The sequence below is a fragment of the Trachurus japonicus genome, chromosome 8, assembly GCF_045865225.1.
Source record: "Trachurus japonicus isolate A0001 chromosome 8, Traja_1.0".
Lineage (NCBI taxonomy): Eukaryota > Metazoa > Chordata > Actinopteri > Carangiformes > Carangidae > Trachurus > Trachurus japonicus.
In genome coordinates, this window is record NC_140914.1 from 18,551,058 (window position 1) to 18,569,636 (window position 18,579).

Below are 18,579 nucleotides of genomic sequence, written 5' to 3' on the forward strand. Positions count from 1 at the left end.
TCACTGACTTACAAAGTTGATTTGGCAAACCGATGTGAGCAAACTATGAACATGGAGCAAAATTAGCATTCATGTCACCCGACGCGTGGAAGATCGGCATTCACTCTCCATTTAGCTACGTTTTCCATCAGCTGTCGAGGGAAATATCTACCTCTTTAGCTGCTAAAGGCTCTTTGTGGTCACCGGTGAGCTGCTAACTTTGGCCCAGTAAAGACCTGACATTTCATTGTGGAGCTGTGCAGTCTCACTCTCACTTTCTCTCTCTCACACACACACAAACACACAAACACACACTCCAAACATTGACAATGGACCTGTATCTTATTGTCAGACTTGCTAAAAAAAAAGAAACATTTTGTCCCTGCAATCATATGGGTTCCAAATACCTGAGACCACTTCCCTTAGGAAATAATAGTGTTTATTTGTGTTGTGGATAGAGTGTGGAAATGAGATCTAATCACAAGTGCTCACTTGAGACACATGGAGACACATTTTAATGCCAGGTGTAAACGGATGTACTTAGAGCTGTCCACTTGTGATTGGATAACACGAGATGCATGTCAATGCCAGGTCTAATACACTGCCATAGAGGGCTTTATATGCCCATGTGTAGTTCACTTGGATGTAAAAGAGATGAGAATTATTTTCATGAGATGATTATTTTCATTATAGATCGTTGATTAAGATAAGATATTCCTTTATTAGTCCTAAGACGGGGAAAATTTGCAATATTGCAGCAGCAAATTGGGTCGTAAAAATAGAAGAGCATCAATAATTACTCCAATAAAGAAACAAAAATATAACAAAAATAATCATAACATCATGTACAAGAGTAATAATGATTTGGTTTATAAATTATCAGAAATATGGCAGTTACTTTTTTGCTCAACCACCAGTCCAAAAGAAAATGAAAAATTACAAAATTTGAGCAAAATTTCACATTCAGAGAACATAAAGTGTCTTTCTACATTTTGTTGAATTGGTCGATTGTATTACTAGTCGTCTAAGCTCAATTGTGTGTTTGTGTGCAACTAAGCACAGGTTCCTCCTCTGTTATGTCTGGTCTGCGACCAAGTCATTGCAACAGAAAAATAGTGCCGGACTCCAACAGCTGTTGGGTCAGAAACGCACCACCGTCCACATTCCAGCTGGGAATACTCTGTCGCAGCCCTTTGCGTCTCTCTCATGGTCAGCAGACGGAATAATCTAACTTTGTCATATAAGTTACAACCTGAGCTTGTTTACTGGTACACACTTGGGTGGCTTTTTTCCACCACACTATCACATTGCTCTTCTCTCCATTCCTTACTTTTTGTGTCTGAATGTGGAGTCACAAGTCAACATCGCAGGCAGTCCTTGTCTTTTTTCCACTAGCTTAACATAGCTGTCCTTGGTTGGATCTGTGTGTGTGAGTGTGTGTGGAGGGGGGGTATCGATTTCCACAGCCTGGAAATAGGCCTACAAGCAAATGGAAATCTCCGTCCTGGAGAGTCTCACTCCATCGCTCGTCGTTTTCCGAATGTATGGAAAATAGTTGCCATGTGACGGCCAAGTCCAGTCTGTCAAGGCGACCAAGAAGGGCATTGTCATTGGACCAAGTGGGTCATCGGGTGATGAGTGAAAGACTGCGGGTACTGCCTGGTGTGTCACAAGAGGCCGTGGGATAGGTCCACCTCGCTGGCTACTGCTGCCTGCTACTATGTTGTGCTGCTTGGTCCTGACCCGATACGAGACCTTTGTCGCTATGCTCCTGAAAGCTCCTAATCCCCAAGCTATCTTTCGTTATGGCGACTATCCCCAGGTGTCATGACCATATGGTGAGAGCAGTAATCCTGGTATTTTCCCCTTTGCACGTATTCTTACAGCAGCTATAAAATTATACTGCTGAGTCAACTCCTGGACTTCAAGCAAGAACAGATTTTTTTATTCAAAGCTGCCTCATCAAAACAGCCCCCTTAGGCCAATTTCTTGCTGTAATGATGTTAATAGGTCGGGATGACCTCTTCCTCCTACCTTAAACTCACTTGATCTAATAAAATCAGTCAATCTAATATCAGGCTTGTTTGTTTGTCTCCTACCTGTCTTTCAGTACCGGATTGGCCAGCTGTATATGATCAGTAAACACAGTCATGAGCAGAGTGAACGTGGGGAGGGTGTGGAGGTGGTCCAGAATGAGCCGTATGAGGACCCCGAGCACGGATCAGGACAATTCACCGAGAAACGAATCTACCTCAACAAGTGAGTGCCTCCCTTTTGCCATGTGTCCTATTTTCAACTTAATTAAACCACCATAGAAACATCAAGGCCACTTAGTTTCTTTATCTATTATTCTATTCTATTAACTGTCACTAAAGATCCTCAGCGTCCTATCGCAAGTCTACGCTCATTAGGCTGCTACTGATAAAGCTGTCAGGAGAGATTTGACCAAAAAAGATCATGTGACATTTTTCACTGCATTACCGCCACTCATCCTTGCAGCAGTTGTACATGATGACACATCGATTAACTGGTTAGATGTCTAACGATATGTTTATGTCAATATCTGTATACTGTCTAGTTAAAACAAATATTAGAGTATGAATAGTCACATAATGCATATGTAATGATGAGCATAACACATTAATATCACAATCATATCAAAATGTTATAATCCTTTGCTGTATTAAGTGTTGCTGTTGTGTTTCAGGAATGAGCAGGGGGGAAATTTAGTTAGGCGTCTCTTCATTTCTTTTCAAGCTTATTTTCCAGCTCATAGCTGGCCATGTGCTGTGTTAAACTTGATAAGCGTGAAATTGAGTATTCGATTTTCTGTTATGTAGATCACAATTGAATTAGGTGCACGGTGCAGTCTGAAGTATGTTCTCCACACCCTCATTTGTTAATTTGCTCTAAATGGTACGCCTCATCACACGTAAAACCTTTTTGTCGGGGGGCAGCATCGGAGTGAAAACATAATTGTGCATAGTATTTGCACAAAACATCATGGACTTGGACTTTTCATTAAATGCAGCACTGAGGTGAATCCAGATGAAGGCCTGGCTCAGCGCCCTATTGATTTCGCTTATTAAATCTCTAACGATTGCAAAGGATGAGATGTAGACAAAGAGAAAAGATGATTTAGAAAAGAATATCAAAACAGCCTTTTTTTCTCCTTACAAGTTTCCAGTTTTATTTCAAGTTTTGATGTCCAAAAGAATATCTACATAGATATCTATATCGATAAAACCAAAACACCACCTCAATAGAGTTTACGTTTACTCTTTCATGCTTTTGTCGGGAGTCACTGGTCTCTGTGTATTGATGTGCTCACTTCCTGACATCCAATGGCTGTGCAGCCTTCTTTTGACATTTTTCCTTCTTGTAGCATGCTAGTTCAGCCACTTGATGTGGCTAGCCACAATGAATGCTTGATGTTGCGTTATTTAATGATGTTAAACCAAAACGGGTTTCAGATTTTCACATTGCATTCTTGAATTTGGGGATGGCTGGCTTCGAGACATTTGAAACATGGGTTTTAAAATGTAACCTACAAGCTAATTAAGGGATACATTGCTTAAAAAATGTATTGCAGGCATAATAAAAGTGAACTTTTTGGCTGAACAGGTGTAGCACATTGCATATGACTATACTGGTCCATCTAGTTAATTTAACACAGACTTTATAAAGAAAGTGCTGTAAACATCTGCAATTTCCATCATCATGCACACCTCAAACGTTTTGCTAGTTCTCCCTTTCCAGGCCATAATATTTTTCATCTTTTCACATTTTTGGTGCATTAATCATTGCATGGTACTTCTACAGTAATAAATCAGTTAGCACTCGGAAAGTCGTATACCTTAGGCTTATAGTCACCCGATCCAATAAGTCCAATAAATACACACCAAGAGTTGGCAGGGACACAAATCCATCAATATCGCCAACTCCTGTCAAAGTAATGTAATTTGAAACTATTGATTTCCATAGAGAGATCAGAGCACAGGGTCAGCTGCAGGCAGAGACGTGTGAGCTTATATAAAATCAGTGTCTTGCCAAAATGGACAACTGGACCAAGGTGGGGCATTTAGGCAGGACCGTGGTGAAGAAAGGTTTGACAATTCAGGCTTAAAAGGCATTGGGCCTCATTCACCAATATCTTCTTAAGAATCTTCTTAGATTCTTTCTTAAGTTGTTCTTAAGAGGTTCCTTAAGAAAACCCTACGTCAGATTCATCAACGCGTTCGTAAGCCTCAGAATTGTTCGCAGCTGTGTTCTTATGCCATCTCCTCGTAAATTGAGGGCGTGTGCCAGGTGAGTCTAATTAACATATGATTAGCATAGGTAACAGCCCCATCAATGGCCGTAAAAGGGCATGAGACTGCAGGGCCGTGTGCACACAGCACCCACAGGCACTGAGCAGAGAAGGTGAAGTGAGAAAGAAAGTTGATGTTCAAATGAAAATCTGGGAGGGAGCACCAGACTCCAAACGTAAAAAGAACTAAAGTAGTGAAGTGGCGCTACTGCGGCAGGAATGAAACACAGAAACAAACAAAAAGCTTATATTTAGTTTATACTTTTATATTTATATTTAGTTATATTTAGTAGCGTCAGCAGTGGATGCAGCTCTTCGGGTTGTTATCAGAGAGACCACACTCTCACGTGTGCCATCATAAATATCATCATATTATCACATATGAAAAAAAAAACAGTTGTGTGTAGTGTGAACACTTACAGTAAGTGCACTGTTGCAGCCCGCAATTAGGAAAAAAAATCATATCGGCAGCTGTATGTTGCGCACAACAACGACAAACAACACATTTACCCCCCCCCCCAAAAAAAGAGGAAAAAAAACTGATATGAATTAAGTGTCTATAATGTTTTTTAAGAGACTGCAATGATTTGTCAGTTATTATTATTAATATAGTATATGATTATTAAAAACATCATAAAAGATAAGAAAATAATTCTTATTCAAATCATATAATATCATACAACTGCAGAACAGAAGAAAACGCTATAATCAGTTATTTTTGCAGAAGTCTCAGCACTTAAAAGTGCGTAAGTATACTCCTGACTGTTCGTAGATTTTGTTCTTAGTTAAGAACAAATTCTGGATAAGAAAACATTCATGAATGCCACAATCTTCGTAAAAACTTCGTAAGTAGGACTTAAGAACAAATTTGTTCTTAAGAACGGTTCGTGAATGAGGCCCATTGTTAGTAGAACAACTTAGACCTCAGGACTACATTCATTACACAACTGGGAAAACAAGTTAGTTCAATATGAACATAGTTTCATTAGACTTTGCTTACAGTGAACAGCAGGACAAAAGATGCAACGAAGGTGGAGGCTTTGTCTTCTTTGGTAGCCAACTTAGAAACACAAGAGATCAAAGTAATGCATACTGTTAGGAAAGGATTAATTAGTTGATTCATTTACCTAAAATAGTCTCCAAAATTATTTTGTCAAATAATGTGCTTACATTATAGAGGTGCAAAGCAACATTGGACCCTACCTTAATAAGCAATCACAACCATGGCTATTTGCTGCAACTTTTTTATTGTTACGTTATGTTATTTTCACATTTTGGAGCTAATTTCACTAAGCTAATTTCTTATTTTATTTCCATGTCCTCTTTTATTGCGAAACATTAATAATAAGTAAAATAAAATACTAAAAGACAGCTGGGCCAATTTTTCCCAATAGGAAGGCAATGAGACGGAAACAATAAGAGGAGAGTCAGAGTGAGAGGCAGGGAGGGTGAGGTTTTGTGGTCAGAAGTGACAAGTAAGTGGGCCTTTGGGAAATGTGAAGTGTCATTGGCAAATTCGGAGGAGAGGACGGTTTAGTGCTCACATTGAGTGTTACTGTGTGTGTGGGCAGAGGGAGACGAGGTCACAGCAAGTAATGGCTAATTTGAGCAGTCACTGTCGGACGCCACGCCTGCGTCTCTCCACCCACAAACCACCTGTTACCATGTTAAAGCTGCAGCCTGTGCATTCATGCGTGTGTGTGTGTCAGTGTGTAGTTTTAGGTTAAGTCAGTGTTACCGTTCTTCTGCGTCTGGACACTCCCTCCTGGCTGTGTGACAGGCCACTGCAGGGCCACCGAGGGGGAACCGTCTAATTCATGTCCCAGTGTCACAGTCCCTGTCCAGACTCTCAGTTACAAACCTGCATATTCTCCGCATTTAATGACCACTTCTCAACACAGCAGAAGGAGGAGGGCGGAGAGTTAAAACAATCAGTGGCTGGTTTAAAAGTTAATTGCTCTGAAAGTGAAATTTGCTACAGCTTAATGATGGCTTTGTGCCCACACTTACGGTTCTATTTGCCTCGCTTCACTGACTGATATTCAGTCAGTGGAAATCTGGGCCAAGTGTGATTTTGGGCTGAAGTGAACCATTTTTGAGAAGACTCTGATGAGACTGCACTCACTTTTTCTCCCACTGTTAATCGAGTGTTTTCAAAAGTTTTCAAAAAGAAAAGGAAAAAAATCCAAGGCACTCCCCTGGCAAAAACTAAAAAGCCTTTATTGCAATGATGCTATTTCATTATGAAACATTTAAAAACAGACTAGTGCATGACGCATCTAGTCAGCCACCCCCACCACTGAACTTGTTTAGTAGTACCGTACTTGTTCCCCTATCTCAGTTATCATTTCCCCTTTTAATTGGACACTCAATATGGCGTTTGGTGGCTTGGCTGCATATATCACCATTTAGAATCCGTTTATGCTCAGTAATAGCTGCTCCTCTGTAGTTTCTGCCCTCCGTGTCCTTCGTTAGATCTACCACTGTGCAACCCCGGTGAGTCTCCACTTCAAAGTACATGGTGTAATCAGTGTAATCACCTCCCCCAGGGGCCGCCATCACTGCCTTGTATGGCCCTCATTATGGCTGCAAACAGCTGGATGCTTATCATAGCTTATTCTGGGTGATAGGCCCGGGGAAAAAAGTGAAGAAACTTTGACTGTACCACACACAAACTCTTTTTTTTTGTACTTTTGTTTACTAATCTATCCAATCCTCTTTTCTGTATTTCAGCAAGCTTCCCAGTTGGGCCAGAGCAGTCGTCCCTAAAATTTTCTATGTCACAGAGAAGGCTTGGAACTATTACCCATACACTATAACAGGTAATGCTTTTATTACACATCTCTGTGCTTGAATGTACTACTACTAATAATAAAAAATAATTCTTATAATAACTTTTATTTGTATAGCGCTTGTCGTATGGCCATGTAACTCAAAGTGCTTTACATTTAGAGACAATAAAAAAGAGAGAGAAGAAAGGAAATAAAAATAAATAAATGTAAAATAAGCAATAATCGGAGCATATACAGTATAGTGAGAACAGTAGAGGGGCAAGGCATCTTCCTTGAGGAACACCGCAGGACAGATTGTATTTATTCCTTCCCATGATGTATGTGTAGAACCAGTTCAAGGCTGTGTCTGATAGTCCGACCCAGTTTGTAAATCGTTGGATTAAGATATGGTCAATGGTCGGGTCAGCTGCGAGTCTCAGATCATTTACTATTTTTACCAGTGCAGTTTCTGTGCTGTGATTTGTCCGAAAGCCTGATTGGAATTTTTCTATTACGTTATTACTATTCAGAAAGGCGTTAAGTTGATTAACGACCACTTTTTGGGGTACTTTACTAAGAAATGGTAGATTGGAGATGGGTCTGAAGTTTCTGAGGACGGTGCCGTCTAAATACACATTCAGTCAATGGCGCCGTTACACAAAGCTGTCTACAGCACAGTATATCATAAAAAAAATAGCACTGGTTTAGAGGAAAGCCACTGTCTCTAATAATAGTCTCTGTATAATAACATGGTTTTCTGCTGATTTGTACAAGAACTACACACACTATATACACACACACACACACACATACACAAACCCCCATTTCCTGCAGCTCTGTGGCTCTGTTCACCTGCTGGCAGCCATTATATGGGATCACTGTGAGGGCAAAAGGCCGGGGAAGCAATATTCTGTCCAACACAATCCACCATGAGCAGAAGGGAAGGAGGAGAGGTAGAGGTCAGGAGGGATGGTGGGAGTTATGTGGAGAGAGAGAGAGATATATAGAGAGAGAGAAGACAGGCAGGTTTAACTGAAAGATAGAAGTTGTAGTTTGTGTCTGGCAATGGAACGCGTTTTGACCTTTTTCTCAACAATCTGCATCAGTACTTCGCTGCTGCTGTCGCTCCATTCAGAAAGTGGCACTTGTATTTACAGTGCGTCAAATAGTAGTGGGTACAGCAGCAGCGAAGCCTGCATACAAAAATAACATTGTCTTATTTGCATTTTAGCATGCCACTTGTGTTGTGCAACACCAATCTTGCATGGAAGAGTTTATGTGGTGCATTATATAAAATATGACTGCACTTGTTATCAGCAGCTTTTCAAAGGCCAGCTATTATGTCCTATGATACATACAGTATGTCCTATGGCACAGCACACCTCAGCACATCAGACACATAGTGATGCCATGGTGGTGTCATTGTTTGAGAGTGGGCCAGACAGCCATTTAAATGAAATATTACTAAAATATTTAATATCATTTCATCCTGTCAAACAACTCTTAAAAGTGTAGAACACTTTTTCAAGAGGATGAGCTGCTTTAAATGTCACTAAACACTCACAGGGATCACTGTCGTGGCTGCAACAAGCAAAACAAGGCAAACAAAGGAACATGCAGCTCCTACTATGTCAACAAATATGGGGCTGATTATGCATTCAGTGGGACTATACACATACAAGATATGTCATTGTGTCACATTGGACTATGTCATAACAAAATAGGCTCCTCTCATGGTGGGCTGAGGTTCCATTGTTGAGGTTTGGTGGTCCTTTTTCCATTTTGAACTAAATTATTTTTTTCTCCTCTATTCTCTTCTTATCTCTGTACCGTTTCATTCCTATGTCCCCTCCTATCTGCCCCCTTCCCCCCCTCCATTTCTGTCTGTTATACTGATGGCCTCTGCTGGGAAAATGGTCAGAGTACACAGTGAGTATTTTAAATGCGTCTACTCTACACCCACGCACATGCACACACAAAATCACACACGAAAAAATCACTTTGATCCAACAGCTGAAATGTAAATCAGCATGGAAGGTTAAAGTTGAACCTACAATTCCTTAATGCTGCTGGCACTGGAAAATAAATGTGTGTAAAGTGCCCCTTCTGATAAAACAGTAGGTATTCATGGTCACTGGAACAGCCAGATACACATGCCCTGCTGTAGATGCTGTGAATACTGATACATTGAGTTCATACATGTTTTGAGAATGAAGACACATGCAGCACACTGAATAAATATTACCATCAGTATGTCTGCCGAAAAATGATCTCTCTTCAGGTACCCACATTGTGATATAGCAGACACACACAATACAGCGCATGTTTATCTTGTAAAGCAGAATTCTCATGAGTAACACAAAGTGAAAATATAATTTAATAAGTTTCCTAGTTGTGTGTGTGTGTTGGTTGGCTTGTTTTATTATATACGTGCAGTCCAAAAGCCCACCATACTTATACTATAACCAAAATGCTGAAGTTCACATGATTGTATGTTTTGTTATATTGTTTGCCCCTTGCATTCTTAATTGTATTTTACAAGTGATGTATCATGTCTTGTGTTATACGTATGTCTGCGTCTATGATTGTATCTATGTGTTGTCACTGTATTAGCTGTTGTGTTTTTGTTTTGTTTTTTCCGTGATGGACTTTCCGTGATGACTTAATGTTTGGACTCCAGGAAGAATAGCTATGCTAATGGAGATCCAATAAATGAAATGGAATGATTAAATGTATATTTAATGGTTAAGATGTGGTTTGAATTGGAGGGTTAGGCTCAGTAGGAGTTAACCAAGAGTTAAGGTCAGATATTCAGCTGTGACGCTTTAAGTTAGAGTAAGTGGTTTGAGAATTAATTATGCCAATAATGGGTCCCCAAAAATATACTAAAACAAGCATGTGTGAGAGAAACAGAGATTTGCATGTGTTTGACATTCTGCTTGTTATTTTGACCTTCATACATCAGATTGCGCTCACAGCAAATTAAGTCTAATCCAAACAGAAACAAAATCTTGTCTGAGAAGGTTTTAGCATTTTACCTGCATTGACATTTCCCTACAACCATCCCACGAATTAAACACATGTAATTTCACATCAGTGTGTTTAATTATGGAAAACTACTCGAGAAACTATGTTTCCTTTCACTATTTTTTGCTGCTTTACACACCAAACAAGAAATCAATTAATGAACTGATAATTTAAGAAATAATCACATATTGCATCCATATTTGAAATTAGATTTGTTATTTACCATCCCAGAGCTCATGACCAAAGATTAAAGTTGAAATCTAAAACCAAGTTGTTAGCACTGTGTGTGGTACAACACCTCCACCCCTGCTGCACTGACCCACATGTCAATATCAACTAATCAAGGAAATTTCCCATTGAAGACATTAACAAACCTCACAGCTCTCAGCTGTATAACTGGTTTAATTGACTGTCGCTGTGAAAAGCACTAATGATTTGCTCTGGGACATTGTGGACATTGTCTGTCCACCTAACGTCTAAGGCAGCAAGGAAACATCAATGAAGCACATTTAAAATCAGCAGGGAGCTGATCCTTTCCCCTGAGACTGCACAGATGCGGGAAACATCTGGATGTCTGAGGAAGGTTATGCCAGCTGATGCGGAAGTGAATTGTAACTTTTTCTGACTTAACAACCTCAAGAATTTTATATATAGAGTTCTGCAGAGAGCGAGTGTCCTTTCCTCGGGAAAAATATGCTGCAAGTATTCTCAAGTGAACAATCACCACAATGTTGGTAAGAGTCTCTAACAAGACAGTGGTGTACTTGTAAGTTAAACAAGTATAAATAGTATGTGTTGATGGGGCTTGTGTTGTAGTCACGCTGCCTCATGGGACTGATTCAGCTGGGGAATACTTTGTTATCATTAGCCCGAGGTGGGTGGGTGCAGAAGATGAAGATAATGAGTAGGAGTGCCAGTGACTTTGTTGTTTAAAATGTAATAGTCACAAAGTCATGTCATACTCAGGTTGCAAATGTTAAATGTTCTCAAGATGGTAGTCGGTCAATCCATCCATAGACATAACAGTCAGTCATTAACGCTACCACTCTGTCCCAAACTGAACTTCTTCTTAACCACAACTAAATGAGTTTAATACAGGCATTTTGAGGATGAAGCCTTTTGACATTGTTGATCTACTTTTAATGATGACTATTGTATGAATTGCTGATACATTTGTTGCGCGTCCCTATCAGGATGAATTGAAATAAGTAGGTTAATCACTTTGGTAAAGTTTTATCTGGCACCACCATCAGATCAGAGGTGTTGAGCTAATCAGCCGACGTTAACATACTAGCACTTGGTCAGTGAGCATCAGAGACACAATGCCTGCTAAACATCAGCATGTCAGATCTGTCATTGTGAGCATGTTAGCATTTTAATGTTAGAATTTAACTCTGCTTAAAGTGGACTCTTCAGCTCGTTTTGAATTAGGAGTGTCTAAGATGTGGGGGTCTCATTTGTTAACTTATTAACATAATTATATTAATGATATTGGATTAAATATAATGATACATTAAAAAAGACATATCTTTGGAAACTAACCTCTACATAAACACAACACATGAGGCATGACTGCATCAATGCATAAAAACACAATGTGCTGTGGGGGATTATGCTGATGGAGATTCCTGGGTGATAAGGGATGATAGAGAAATGAAGAACACAGAGTCAGCGATAGTGACAAATAATGGCTCCGTCAGTCCTCTGAGGGTGACAGTATTGCTTCCAAGATGACGCTTTATGTGCCTTTTCTTTGCTTTTAGAAGCCACACAAACACAAACACATTCATTGTCTCTCAAAAGGCCATAGGTAGCACTGACTTACTGCACTGTGTAGTGTGCGTGTACAGTAATTACACCAAGAATGCACGCACACTCACACACACACCTATGTATTCAGCATGAGCTCCCAGCATCACGCCCTATAGCTCTTTTTTTTCCAGTGCTGGAGGGCAAAATTGATCTTACGTGTTGTCTCTTTCCTGCTGTGCTACACACACAGCAACACACACACAAACACACAAGCAGCTCATGTTACAAGCACTCCACTCCTTGGCTGCATAATAATTATGAGTCTAAAACTTTAATCTAATCAAACTGCTGTGTTTAAGAACGATGAACAGCAGTCATCGTGACCAAAGGCGATGTTGGTGTGTGTGTGTGTGTGTCTGTTTGTGTAAATCCACACAGGGAAAGAATAGTCACTGTTGCTCATCTTGTTTGGGTAAAGCACAGACATGGAGACACAATATCACATCTCCTCCCTGTGTATCACTTGATAGAAACCTTTAGCTTTGCAAATCATCATCTGTTATCTGTTATAAATCATCACTGCCCACATCAATTTCTCACCATCTCGTCTTCTCCTGCAGTGCTCCTTCCTGCCCAAGTTTTCCATCCACATAGAGACCAAATACGAGGACAACAAAGGAAGCAACAATAATGTGAGTGGAGCTCAGAGTGTCATGTGGTTGAGAGTGTGTTTTGTGCGAGTAGCTCTGAAAAGAAAAGAGGGGATCTCAGCATGGCTTCTCAACAGATTTCAGGTTTGCTTTTGTCAAATCCCCCGTTGCACACCTATAATCTGTCAGTTGATTGCCCCATCTTTCCTCTTCCTCATATTCACCAACCTTGTCGCATCAAAGCCTCCAAATCGGAGGTGATGGAGGAGGATTCCCTTTGTCACAGTTGTGTCATCGTGTTATTTTAATTAGGAGATTTTATTACCTCACCTCTTTCCATCAGGTGGAGGATGCGAAGTGAACTAGCAGTCAGTCCTAGAGACGGATAGTTTTAAAACACATGGTGTGATCAAGTCTTCCATTGACGTAACTATTTTTTGTTCATACCAGTTAGTTGCAACCAAATCATTTGATTGGAGAAGCTTCGTCTCACACTGGGACTTCTAACTACATGTCTCACTCAAGACTCAACTACACAGGTGTTCTATTATCTGTTAATCAAAGACTCTCGTCACAAACTCTCCAACAATATTCTCCACAAATAACATCTGGATGCAATCAAGTACGGTCGCCAGAAGAGGAAGAAGCCTGATGTTCATATTTGGGTCGCTTAGCAACACTCAAGCATCTGTCCTGTTGTGGAACTATTTGTGTTGGCCGAGACAAATGAATTATGAAGTCAACCATTAGAAAATACAATGATTAAAATCTGTTGTTGCTTAATACTGATATGGCGATCATAGATAGGTCGCATAAAATCTACATCACACTAGAGGTTATGATGTTGGACTCAATATCAATCAGCACGACTGTGTTTCAGCCGTCAGCACGAGGCCACAGTTTTAACATATTGCTTAATCAGACTCAAGTCGTGTGTGGCCTCGCTGCAAACGTGTCTTTTCCTTTTTGTTTACACTTGAAGTCAGTCAGATGCGTCTCAGTTGAAATGTGAACGTCACTTAAAAAGGAGATCATCGTGGAAAGTTATGGCCGCTCTTTGAAAAACACAATCACACGTCAGCAGCTCCTTCGGCTCTGTGACATAACACCCGTCGACAGTGAGAAGTCACAGACATCACAACAACAATTTATTCAGTGCATTTATGCAAATAGATGTAATCGGAGAGAAAGTTTTGGAACATTACTGCTGAAGAAAATAAACACAGCACAGACACACATTAATAATTCAAATAACAATAACAGGAGCAAAAAAAAAAAAAGGGGGATTTGAACATAACAGTATAAAATAAGACGAGTGGTTATTTCTTACAACATGACAGAGTACTGGTGGTTTTGTTGACCCTTTCTTCACTGTTAGTAGCACTTTGCTTGCTCTCCACCTCTGTTTCAGTGCCACTTAACACTTTGATTGGCAATAGAAACAAGTCTGAAGGTTATGCAATACTGCCTCAATCCATACGGCAGCTGAAGGCACAAGGCTACAGCTCCTCTTAGTGGCGGCTGCAGGGAGTTGCAAAAAAGATTCACAGATGGTCACGATTTCACATTTTAAAACCGATCGTAACAAGTTGGAGATGAATTCAGTTGGAGCGTTTGTTCCTTCTCACACATTTACACTTTCCTCCAACGCCTTTGTCCTCTAGTCTTTCTCCCTTTTTTCTACAATCTTCTCCCTCATCTTTATTTTAATAACCGTTTCCGCTCTCTAACTGCCCTCTCTCACCCCTCTGCTACACCTGTATAAGAGTTTGAAATACTCAGGAAGTATGATCAACTCTCTTTGACGCAGGAACTGTAGAAAACACTCTAAAGGAGCGGATAGTATTCAGATGGCATTGCTTATTATCAGATCCTGTGTGAGTCACAGGAAGACATCACAGAGCACATGATGTGTGATGGACTGTGTGTGAGTCACATTCATCCTCACAGTTTGTTTAGTTTATTGTTTCGAGGGTGAGGCCAAACCAAAGGAAGGTAGGTGCTCATCATGACTTCTGCGTGTCATCACTGTCAAAACCCTCCTGTGTGATTCATGAATGGCTCTCACTCTTCGGTCTCAAAAGAGTCTTAACGCCTCCAGTGAACGCGTAGCTTCCCCTCCACCGCCTCGCCAGGTGACGGGGGAAATCACAGCACGTCATCCCACGGCATTTGTCAACCTGTTAAGTGCAATTATTGATTCCACTGTCCTCCTCTCCTCACACACTGAACCGTTTGCCTTTCCCTCAGATATTTGGCGGCGAGCCCCGAGACGAGGAGACAGAGGTGTGTGTGGTGGACATCGCCTACGATGAGATCGCCGAGCGCTACTACAAGGAGTCAGAGGTGGGCCAGGTCGAGGCGCTGACCTTAGGATACACTGTTCATGTTTGTGAGTGTGTGAATAGGAGCACAGAGCGAATGAATACATGCACACATGGAGAGAGTAAAGAGTCGGCGGTACAGAAGAATGAAAGGAGGTGGGGGTGGGGCGTAATTTATGTGCGGATCAACAGAAAGGTGTGTTATCTTTCTCCAGCAGTGCCAGCTCATTTCTGACCACCAGCCATCCATCTGCCTCCTGTGAGTGATGGGAGGGAGGGGAATTAATGTTTATGTGTGGGGGAGGGAATGGACATTAGCGTGTGTCCCCATCAGGGTGGGATGGTCATAAAATGCTGAGCTATTAATAATCAAGAGGGGTCATGACAGCACTGCAGTGCTGTTTTTATTATTGACACCTCTGCTTACACACACACACACACACACACACACTCACACACACACACTCACACCTCCCACTGAGCTTTATGGTCTTCTGCTTTTATCCACTCGGAGCTAAAAATAGCACCTGAATGCCACCCAGAGCTAAAAGTGGACGTCACATGGCCGATGTAAATATAAATTGATTTGTGTTTAGAGTCGCCACACTCACACCTCGCTGCACTGAACACAGATCAGTGTCATACATGAATGAAACCAACTGTGTATTTGTGCTGGACATCATTAGGCTTTTTCTAATTCCAACAAAAGACAAATAAGGACGCATCGCAGAGATACAACAACAAAAGTCACAGTTTGGTAATCAGTGTCCTCAAGAAATGGAATAAATTCATACACACGAGTCAAAGCCCATTGACTCCTTCGGTTAAAAGTTAAAATGCATTACTTACAGAAAACAACAAAACAAGACCAAAGCACATCGACCACATCAGAGTCAAACATTCACACAAGCAAATTAAGTCCGAGTAATCACAATCACACCCCTGAGAATCTACACAACCACATCCAGCTCCCTCATCGCAATTGAATTTTCTTGAAACGAAAGAAATACCAGGAAATAATTATGGATTTTTGGGGGGGATTTTTTTTCACAGTCCGTTGTTTTTCATTTTCACTAACTACAAAAAAGTAGTAAGTGTTAGTGGAGATATGGCAGGAAAGGAGCGAGAGAGAGAGGAGAGAGTGTCTCTGTTGTGTAACATGGATGACGTCTTGACCCCTAAGCTATGACAGCAGCCAGACTGACACACACAGTTACACTGTGGATATAAACATTAATATTGGAAATTTAAAGTGGTTCAACAAATATTAAAAAAGTTGAAGTAAAGTTTCTTTTAATCTGACACTTGTCTATAAACACACGTGTTACAAACAGACAAGACAGTCCTCATCTTCTCCCTCTTTTGTCTGCCAAGAAACGTCATGTCACACACCCAGCCCTCCTCCACCTGCACTGCAAGTGCTTTCCCAGCAGGCATGGAGAGAGTTGTGTATCACTCGCACACACACTCTGTCACAGTCAGACACACGACCCTGAGACAAAGGAGCACAACAGCATAATTAGTCTATAGGGAGCAGTGATTAATGAATGTAAAGTTTGTGATTAGAGGCTCCCACTGTGCTGCCTCGCTGTACCTCACACAAGGCCTGTAATGGATGCAGGTGATCCTACTCAACAGGCAGGGAGGAGAAAATTAATGTGTGTGCAGCTATGTGAGAGAGAGAGAGAGAGAGAGAGAGAGAGAGAGAGAGAGAGAGATTAAGGAAACTTTTACGTTTTAACAATGATTTTTTTTTTGTCATCATGCTAAACTTACGATAACTGACGACATACGATTTTGTTTCCCTAATAAGACTTTCACCTGCTCTTGTAGGACCTGCGCTACTTTAAATCAAAGAAGACAAACCGAGGCACGCTGCAGGAGGGATGGATCGACACTCAGGACCCCATCATGTGCTCCTACAAACTGGTCACAGTCAAGTTTGAGGTGTGGGGCCTGCAGACGCGTGTGGAGCAGTTCGTACACAAGGTCAGTGATCTAACGAAGGTCTTGTAAAAGCCAAACGTTTTAACCCCAATGTGGATGGGTGTCGGTACCAAAGGGGCTTCATTTCCAGCCCAGCCTGCTACTACATCTGCCCTGTTCACTTTCCACAAATTGCCTTGCACCTCCTCCTGTTTACCTTGGCTGCAGAGTTTATACCTCATATCTCCTATTTCCCAAAGCCATTTCACCTAACCCTCTAAAGCATCTGTCCCTGAGGTGAACTGTCCCCGTCCTCTCCTTGCCCGAGGCAAGACACACACCGACACACGCGCACACACGCGCAGGCAGAGCTATTATTCACATGGAAACACCAGGAGTGACTCATATTAATCACATTCCTCCAGGGGGTGAATAGAAACATTTAGGACTAGAAATGTTATAAATCTCCTACTGGCCTTCAGAGTTAACTCATTCTCGTATCCATCCTCACCTGCCTCTGTCCCTCTTCTGACTTTCTGCCTCTTATGTTCTTCCTTTTCCTCTATTCTTTTGCCCAATTCTGCTCAGGTGATTCGAGATGTCCTGCTGTTAGGACACAGGCAGGCCTTTGCCTGGGTGGACGAGTGGATCGGTAAGTGTCTGTTAGTGAAGCTGATGACTCATGAAACATTGTTCGGTCTGTAACTCATCCCAAGATTGTAGATTATTTATATTTTCTAACTTTTTGCGGTTGTCATCCTGTCCATAATCTGCACCTTTAAATTAAATGATGCTGTGTAATTTTATTTTCTACCTTGTGCTTCCACTGAAGCCACGAAGATGAGTTGCCCATTTCTACGGGAAACTGTTTGATGATTATTTCATTTCCACCTCTGAGCCATTATTATTTCATTTTCTTCTCAGATTCTGTGCTGCAGGCACCCTATCGTATATATGTCTACTGGGTTTGTACAAGCTGCTGCAATCACAAATGCACTAATGTAACCATGACGTAGCTATTCAGCAGATTACGTTCAGCCCTGCGCTAGATATTGGATTTGAACGTCTCAGTGTGAACCCTCTCTGATCTCTCTGTTCTGATGAAGCTCCCTGTTTGAAGAATCCCTGGTTAATGTGGGTTTCAACAGAGTTGTCGGAATAATCAATGTGAGATCAGATCAGACACTCTGCACGTTCTGAGCAATTTATCACGAAGGAGACCATGTTTCTAGGGCAATATACTGTACACTGTACGTGTTAAAATGCTCTTTGAGAATAGGACATAAGGATACTGTATGCTAAGAAGTAACTCAGAATAAAATAAAATAAAAAAAACATAATCAAAACTAAACATCAATCCTTTGATTGAATAAGAAACTGGATGTTATTTAACCTTTTATCTATTTATTTATTTTTTACATAATTTCATTAATGCTTTGATTAAGTTTGCATTTGTTCTCTGCTGTGACTTGGAGAAACAGACGCTGAATCACTTTTAGTTTACACTTTTTCATCCACGAGCATTGATTAAATCATTTTTAGTTAAACTTTTCTACCATTGTTTAACCATTAGTCCTGTATTTGGCTGTTTCGCTCATTAATACATGGCATTAACTCAAATTATTCTACCATTTATCTATTACTTTAGTTAACTGTTTCAGCCACTTAACACCTGCTTGAGGCTGACAGGCGCCCTAATGGTTTATTTGGAAGATCAAGTTTATTTTTTCCTCTCACAAACACACACATATTAATAGAAGTGGCCCTGGTAGGTAATCCTTGTCGTAGCACAACCTGCTCTGACCCCATAGAAAAGATTTAGACACTGTTGCATTTCTACA

General features: G+C 40.8%; 1 protein-coding gene across 1 annotated transcript in view; it reads left to right on the forward strand.

The window, feature by feature from the left end:
- The window catches only part of pitpnc1a (phosphatidylinositol transfer protein cytoplasmic 1a), a 49,151-nt gene that overhangs the window by 29,694 nt on the left and 878 nt on the right, over positions 1–18,579 (forward strand). Inside the window, exons 3-9 of the mRNA XM_085784396.1 lie at positions 2,090–2,238; positions 7,022–7,110; positions 8,981–8,988; positions 12,459–12,530; positions 14,739–14,834; positions 16,646–16,801; positions 17,327–17,390. Coding sequence (XP_085640522.1) covers positions 2,090–2,238; positions 7,022–7,110; positions 8,981–8,988; positions 12,459–12,530; positions 14,739–14,834; positions 16,646–16,801; positions 17,327–17,390 — 634 coding nt within the window. The remainder of the gene's footprint in view (positions 1–2,089; positions 2,239–7,021; positions 7,111–8,980; positions 8,989–12,458; positions 12,531–14,738; positions 14,835–16,645; positions 16,802–17,326; positions 17,391–18,579) is intronic.